This window comes from Lutzomyia longipalpis, chromosome 2 (genome assembly GCF_024334085.1).
Source record: "Lutzomyia longipalpis isolate SR_M1_2022 chromosome 2, ASM2433408v1".
In the NCBI taxonomy this organism is placed as follows: Eukaryota; Metazoa; Arthropoda; class Insecta; order Diptera; family Psychodidae; genus Lutzomyia; species Lutzomyia longipalpis.
The window spans coordinates 22,880,283-22,888,827 of NC_074708.1; the positions used below are offsets into that span (position 1 = coordinate 22,880,283).

General features: G+C 40.8%; 1 protein-coding gene across 1 annotated transcript; it reads right to left on the minus strand.

Annotated features, from left to right (window-relative positions):
- Nucleotides 1–6,473: 6,473 nt before the first annotated feature.
- On the minus strand, nucleotides 6,474–7,864 carry LOC129789713 (splicing factor 3B subunit 4). Its single transcript, XM_055826727.1, has 3 exons — nucleotides 7,797–7,864; nucleotides 7,551–7,634; nucleotides 6,474–7,485 (listed from the first exon to the last, which is right to left on the minus strand). Exons 1-3 carry the CDS (start codon nucleotides 7,828–7,830, stop codon nucleotides 6,515–6,517), a joined length of 1,089 nt encoding a protein of 362 aa, XP_055682702.1. The 5' UTR covers nucleotides 7,831–7,864; the 3' UTR covers nucleotides 6,474–6,514.
- Between the last annotated feature and the right edge of the window lie 681 nt (nucleotides 7,865–8,545).

Sequence of the window (8,545 nt, forward strand, 5' to 3'; positions counted from 1 at the left end):
TATACATATATAAGTACAATGATGGTCCAGCAGAGTAAAGGGAATGTACTGGTAAGTTTCACTTACGGGCTGTGATTCTTCCTTCAGATGACAGTCCAAGTGTGGTGAAAATTGAGGTGGATAAATTTTTTGGAATGGCTTTCTCACGCATCGAATCACAGCCAACGCGTGTAAATTCTGGGGAAAGGCTTACTCATGCGCGTTGGCTGTGATTCGTTGCGTGAGAAAGCCATTCCAAAAAATTTATCCACCTCAATTTTCACCACACTTGGACTGTCATCTGAAGGAAGAATCACAGCCCGTAAGTGAAACTTACCAGTACATTCCCTTTACTCTGCTGGACCATCATTGTACTTATATATGTATATTTATAGGTTTATATATTTTTATATTTTTATATTTTTTATGTATAAAAAGGGCGCCCCGCTTCGCGGGGCGCCAATTAGTTTGTTTAAAATATATGTGAATAGGTGAAAGTAATTGTTGATGTAGCAAAAAGGCAGAAGGCAGCCATTTTGAATTTTGAAATTAGTAAAATCTGATAGGTCATACCCACTATACCTGATGAAACTTCAATTGAAAAGCCTCTGTTCGGAAAACTTATGAAATAAAATAATATTTGAATTTGGCGCGCACTCGAAGTGGTGAATTCGTGTGGTGAAAATAGAGAATGTAGGGAAAAAAGAATGATTTGGCGGCAAAAATGACAGATCGGTTTTGGAAGGCAAGGAATACGGATGCAAACGTGCCTGCTCCGTAATAAAGTGTAATTTATCGCGTATAATTCGGGGAATTTCGCGAACATTTATGGTCCTTCGCAAGAACCAGGACCTATGGAAGTGCAGTGAAGTGATGGTGCTTGGAATCGGCTGCAATTGGGGGGAGAATTGAGGAAGAAATTTTGATTAAGAAAAATCAAATGGCGTCCTCATGATTCGTAGAATTGCAGTTCGATTCCAAGAAGAAAAATTCCACAATGGGTCCTCGGAGCGGCTGTGGGGCCGCAAATAAGGAAGTGTGTCACTCCCGGAGAGTGATATGGTAAATCTGTGAGTACAATTAGGAGTAAAAGACTCCAAAGTGACAAATTTGGCAGCAATTTATGTTGCAAATTTGACACGGAGAAACAAAATAGGGGACTTCACTTTTTTTGTCAGTGAAGTAAAAAATTAATAGGGGACGTCACCCATAAAAAGTAAAGTAAAAATTGTGTAAAATAACCGATTTTACAGCCAGAGTTTGAATTATTGGAAAGGATGCCTTAATTTAGGCACAAATGTTGAAATAATTTAGATGCATTTATTATTAATTGCATATAGAAAGGAAAGGTGAAAGGAAAGGTAACTTGAGAAAATTAAAATTCAATTTCTCATAATTTATAAAAAGGCGATCGTAAAATTATTTATTAATTTTTGTGCTTTATTAAAATGAATGAAAAATCATGTTTTGAAGGTTATTGAGTGCCTGCTAAGGTACTAACTATAAATAAAATGAGATTTACTCTTCCAAGAATTGTCCTAAGGCCAACGTGCAGGCCAATAAAGGTTATAATAGTTTGTCCTAAGTGCTGGACAAACTCATGGGGCCAACGTGCAGGCCAATAAAGGTTATAATAGTTTGTCCTAAGTACTGGACAAACTCATGGGGCCAACGTGCAGGCCAATAAAGGTTATAATAGTTTGTCCTAAGTGCTGGACAAACTCATGGGGCCAACGTGCAGGCCAAAAAGGGTTTAAAAAAAAAAAAAAAAAAAAAAAAAAACAAGGGTCTGAATAGACTGTCCTCAGTTCTGGACATTTTTAAAGGCTATGGTGCAGGCCAAACCAGTTCCTCCGGGAACAAACTGTCATCGATGCTGGACATCAACAGGCCTAAGCGCTGGCCATAATATGTCCTACGAAGGTTGAAGGTTTCGACTAGTCTTTGATGTTGAAAAAAGATTATTCGAAGGTCTACGAAGCATACAAATAGTTCCTTCGGGAGCGAAATGTTAATAGTGTTGAACATTTAAGGTGGTTTATTGCTAACCGTACAATCTGTCCGTAGTTCCGGACATTTAAAGGGCGTCGTGCTGAGCAGGATGTTTCCTTTGAGAACACATTTATTCATTATGGAAATATAAAGGACTTAATTGCTGGTCATCGTATTTCTTTGGGAAATTGCTTTCTCAATGATGGATTATTGAGGGCTTTCGTTTTTTATTCATAATACCTTCAGCAATATATTTGAGGGCCTATGTACTGGCCACAACGTGTCCTGTGGGACTGGGAAAGAGTTTAAAGGTCATGAAGTTTCCTTGGAAACTTATTTGTTTAGTGTTTCCTTTCAAATCAAGAAAATGGACAACTGATTGAACGTCGGTTTGAAAGAACGTATGGAAAAGTGGCTTCGTTTCAGAGCAATAGAGGGTCTCTGTGCTAGCCAAGAGGATCGTTTCAGTGCCATTGCAGTTTGGTACATCAAGTTGATTGGTCTTAGTACTGACCATAAGTTGTAGCTGAAAACAGCGATCATAGGTTGGTCGTTGTGAAGGTTTCATGTGGGCCTCGAAGCTCACTCGTCAAAGGTTTAATAGATATCCTTCGGGTTTTCAAGTGCTCTTGCAGTCTACTAACTGCATGAGGGGACATTTGGCACATTAAAGGATAGATTGAATTCAGAATCGAATGAAAGAGTCGAAGCATTGGCCAAACAGAGAGTGTTACTTTTCATGGAAACCAAGAAGGTAAATTATAGTAAAAGTACTGCATCGTGGTGTCCGAAATAAAAAGAGCATATTAGTCGTGTTCTATTGAAAGACATATGATCCAGAGAAGGATACACTCGATATATGTTGATTGTTGAACGAGTGCAGATGTTTAAGGTGTCCCGTCTGCATAAGATTTCGCAAACAAGGTTCAGGTTCTGCACTTTCTGGCTCATACTCTGACTTGATCAGCCTCGCAATCGACGATTAGAGATCTAATGTCACGAGTGACTATTAAGTTTAAGGTCGATGGTGTTGTTTTGAAAATGTCCTGATGAAAGTTTCATTGAGGACAAGTTCCCAACGAGGGAGAAGTAAGGAGTGTCGCAAAGGGATATGCAGATGCGCCCACGGGGGGACAAGGGACGGTCATCAAGGATACATACGTAGATGTTGATTCACTAAAGGAACTGGATAATGGCAGTACGAAAGGGATAAAGTGCTTGGAAGAGTCGTACGTGCCAGGGGTGATTCTTGATTAATCTCAAAAGCCCCACGGGTTAGAATAGAATAGGAATGTGATGTTCCGGGTGGATATACGAAAATCTCCATTGTCTGTCTAATGAGGAGATGAAGCTCTCCAGGTTGTCTGAGAACAGCTGATGATCGTGTTATGAATAAGCTTTAGCCAGTAGAGACGCAGTGTGAACTGTTATTGGAGGAGTTGTAGCAATTAATAGAGGTATTCGGAGAAAGGAATGAAGCCGCAGTAGAAGAATGAGAGCTGTTATAGTCATTTGAATGTTCTACCATCGAAATGAGAAAGCTATGAACTTAATGAATTCCTGGATAGGGTTGATCAAGTTTAAGCAGTGTCACCTTTCTTTAAAGTGGACGTGATACGAGTTGCTCACGTGATCAAGAATTCTTGTCAGAAGTTGTGGTAGCGTTTGCCTCACCGAATTTGGCTGACGCAGTCAGGAAGTCCGGTGATTGTAGAAGTGCGAATGTCAGCAGAATTTATGTTCTGATCGGAAGAAGGAATCAGTCGATTATAGCATTGCTCGAGTTAATTATATACATATTCAGCGAGTTCAGATTGAACGGAATGGCCGATATTGGTGTCGAAGCAAATCTAAAAAGAGGCAAAGGTAAAGACAAGTTACAAAGGCAGAATTAGCATCTCGTTGATCGTAAGAAGCATTCGTATAATTGGAAAATGAACGAGAATCTGTAGTGACGAACTCCCTTATCAACTGCGTTCTAATAATAAGAAACATTCAGTGAAGAAAACCGTAGTTGAAGGTAATTAAATGACAAGGTGTTAAGTCACAGATCCGGATGGAAGTAGCATTTGTGACATGAGTTGCAAGATTTCCCGTAGGGTTCAGACAGGAGGCGTGTAAGGCAATTAAGCAGATTTGCATTCGTAGGCTGATGTTTTTAGAAAATAAATCCGATGGTGAAGTATGCTGCGATTCATATGAAGCCTTTAGGAAGATGTTAAGGGTCGGTGAGTAGACCTCCCGAGTAGCGATTCGGCGGGATCGCTCCAAATAATGTTGCAGTAAGAAGATCTTGCAGGTTGGGAAGTGAAGCCTGAAGTTTAGCATAGCGTCAAACGTGTAGAAGAGGATGTCAAAGAATTCTAAGTATGGTTGGCACTGGCGTTACAGTGGCAGCCCTTGTAGATGATATCAAGTACGCAGTGGATAAGATTGACAATAGCGTAACTGTGGCTATCGCTAGAGAATTTGACAATAATTACATGAGGTAGATCTATAAATTGAGGTTCTAGAGGATTTCTAAGGGTAAAAGATACATATTAGAGCTCGTGGAGTCAGTAATGTCCATTGAGCTGAATACATCGAGACATAGTGGATAAATTACGAATTAGAAATTCGACAGCTGGAAGTTGTCGAGAAGCAGTAACATTAATGGAAGCGGAACTCAATAGTAGCTGGAAGTTGAAGAATTTAGTTGTAGAGTGTCAACAGGAACTATGAGGTAATAGCAGTTGCAGAGGAATTTTTTGTCAGCTAGGGATAGTAGCGTTTGACAAAGGAAACAGTTGAGAAGGACGCTACACAATGAATAAGTCGAGCTATCGAAAGGAGATCATAAGTAGTAAAGCAGGACCGCCAAATCTTTCCATTTTTTGTGGAAATCGAAAAGAAGAGATGTTTGATGCTCAGCGGTATGCTTCCGCTCAAAGAGGGGACTGTTCGGAAAACTTATGAAATAAAATAATATTTGAATTTGGCGCGCACTCGAAGTGGTGAATTCGTGTGGTGAAAATAGAGAATGTAGGGAAAAAAGAATGATTTGGCGGCAAAAATGACAGATCGGTTTTGGAAGGCAAGGAATACGGATGCAAACGTGCCTGCTCCGTAATAAAGTGTAATTTATCGCGTATAATTCGGGGAATTTCGCGAACAGCCTCTATCAAGTACCGTTAAGCCGATATAAGGCAATATTACAACAATCGGTACATATGGAAACCTGTTTTGGTCTATATCTCTGAAACCGCGACATAAATTTTTTTTATTTTTTTTTTATTAAAAGGTGTACCTATCACCTATAACATACTAAAATTTAATCGAAATCTATCGTCCAGTTTTTGAGATATTAATCGAAAACTGGTCGAAAACTCATCGAAACTTTGGTTTTTGATTGTAGGCCCTCTAGCGGTAACTTTTGAAACTTCCTATGTATAGATAATTGTAGACCTTTTTGAGATCTTTCATTCAAAACCGGTTTGGTTAAAATCGGTCAACCGGTTTAGGAGTTATGGCCGACTTTCGATAAAAGTCTATATTTGCTAAACCGCTTGTCCGATTTTTGGAAATGGGGTATCGTTGAAAAGGTCTTAAGGGCCCCTACAACATATTAAAATTTCAGACCTCTAGCTATAATAGAGGCTGAGATATAGCGAAAACAAAATTGAAAAAAATTCAAAATGGCGGATGCAGGGGTGGGGGGTCGAATTTGATATCATAGTTGGACGACTTCCAGTCGATAATTGAACTTTGCCGGTGACCGCAAGTCTCTATCTATTACCGTTCTCTTGTAATTGAGCTTCAAACTACGGCCGGACGGACGGCCGGACGGCCGGACGGCCGGACGGCCGGAAAAGTTTTTCGGCGCATACGTTTTTTGGAATGTGGGGACCCTAATTCGTGCTCATACCAAGTTTGAGCCCGATCCGACGACCTTGAGTTTTAGAGTGGACACAGAAGCTGTGCTATTCTTTTCTTCGAAAGAATCACAGCTAAAATGTCATACAAAATGTCGCAAAATTTATTTTAGAATCCACGCGTTCTTTGGGCCGTGATAAAGAGCGCATGTTTCAATGGTGTACTACGCTGAAAGAGTTTTGGCGGCTGTGGAAAATTCCATTTTCTTCACTCTTACGCAATTTTCAGAGTTTTCCTGTCACAGGGGGTTTGTGGGGGTAGGGGACGCGTGTTCTGGGGGTTTTCCGGGGAGCCTTTGGCCGCCGGCAGTTTTGTTTTATACTTTCTTACGACTTTTTCTTCCCAGAAATGGATTTTTTAAAAATATGTCAGAATTTTTTTGTCAATTGACGCGGCGTCAATTTCTGGTCACAAAAAACTACTTCCGGTTGGAAAAATTGACGAAAAACGCGAGAAAATTGCGAAAAAGAGATCGTGTGAGGGAGACGGATAGCGGTGAAATGTGCCAAAAAGCAGTGGCGTTTTTTGGAACTAGAATTAAGGGCGCCAAATTAAAAAAAATTGCTAAAAATGCATGAAAATTGGGAAAATTAGACGCGAAATCCTTTATTAAATTAAAAGATGGTTATAATTAAAAAGTATTGAATGTATCGCTGCTGAAATTGGCTGGAGGCGGGGGCGGCAAGCCCCTTGGAGGAAATGGTGGCCTGGGAAGATTGGTTTGAGGTGGAGGCGGCATTCGGGGAAAATTCGGCGGTGGCGGAGGAGCAGGCCCTGGTGGAGGCGGAGCAGGCGGAAATGCCCCACCGGGAAAGCCTGTTCCTGGTGCTGGATTTTGTGCCCATGGTGGCTGCTGTGGCATCATCCGCGGTGCCGGTGGAACTCCCATCGGGGTAGGCGGAAGTGGTGGCTGTGAAGGCGGAATAGGCGGCTGCATGGGGGGCAAAGGTGGTGGAGGAACACTCGATGGGAATGGAGCATTTGGTGGCGGCACCGGTGGTGGGGGCGGTGCAATCAGAGGCGGGGGAATCATTGCTCCCATCATTCCGGGTCCCATTGGCATCATCGGCGGCACTGGTGCGTCCGCAAAGAGCTGATGTGGACGATCGGCGTGTGAAAGGGGATTCTGAGCAGCCAGAAGACGTTCAGCAGCTGATCCGTGTCGCTCCCCTTTGGAATCCTTCTTGAATGCATAAGACACGGAAATGGGGCGATTGCAGAGGTACTGCCCATTCATGGCATCCATCGCAGCATCAGATGCCTCGAAGCTGGCAAAGTTAATAAATGCAAAGCCCTTGGAATTCCCCGTCTCTGGATCACGCATAATCTTTGGAGTCTGCAGAATTACTCCAAATGCGGAGAATGTGTCGTACAGGAGCTTCTCATCAACTTCCGTATCGAGATTTCCAATGAAAATATTGGCTCCTACATCGAGATTCTTCTGATGAGCCGATGCTTTGTTCACTCGGATGGGCTTCCCGTACAATTTAATCATATTCATGATTTTTATGCCATAGTCAGCATCCTCCTCACCAAGAAACTCCACAAATCCATAGCCCTGATGCATCTGAGTTACTCGGTCCTTTGGCATATGGACATTTACTGGAACCCCAAAAAAAAAGTTAGAATAGCGGCAAAGTAACTTGCAAGATCATGAGGAAACTTACCCACAGGTCCTGCCTGGACAAACAGCTCCCACAGCAGGGATTCCGAGACTTTATCGTCCAAACCTCCGACGTAAATCGTTGCATCTGCAAAGAGAAAGTGAGGTTATCATTGCAAAAACATTGGTTAATTCCATGCAAAGAACAATACTAAATGAGCAATTTCAATTGAATGATGGAAAAGGAAAGTTTTTCCCTCATTTCGAATCATTTTTACACAATAAAATTGCTTATTTCTGTGAAAATTACCTTGATTTCGCTCTGCAATCGGTCCGGCTGCCATCGTTTGTTTACGTTTGCTACTTTATCTATCGTCCACCAGAATTATAAAGAGTAAAAGAGATAAATATATCGGATTTCTCATTTCTTGTTAACGATTCAAACCTTTCAAAGTTACAACATTATGCAATAACTGATAATTTAATAGACGATCAAAACCTTTCAAAGTTACCGGTCGGTGTTTTTCCCAACTTTTCCTTCTGAAACGCGTTTCCGGTAAAAAAAGTAATCGAGAAGCACCAAAAAAGCGAAAAAAATTGTCAATAAACCGAAAATTGTTTTTTGGATGAAAAAAAAAATACAAACTAAAATTTGAATTTCAAATAACCGTTAAAAAATTGCAACAGATTTTCGTGGGAAAACTTCGAAGTCTTTCCGGAATGTGCATTTTCAGCTCTCACGGGTCCCCAGGCAGCTACAGGAATAGCTGGAAAACTCCATTTCAGCGGAGAAAATTAAAAGGAAAAAAAGGAGGCAAAAATGTAAAAATAAGCAGAGGAAAAATCGCGGTTTAGGTTTTTTTTTAGTTGGGGTGAATAGGGACACATTTGCATTTTTTCCTTATTTTCGGTTGATCCAATAATGTAAGAACTTAAATGTTGAGTCTTATCGCAATTTTCTTTTTTTTTTTTTAAACTCAAAAAAAAAAAGAAATCAATTTGGAGAATTTTGGTTAAAACTGCGGTTTTCAACCTTCTCATAGACATATTAAATTTCAA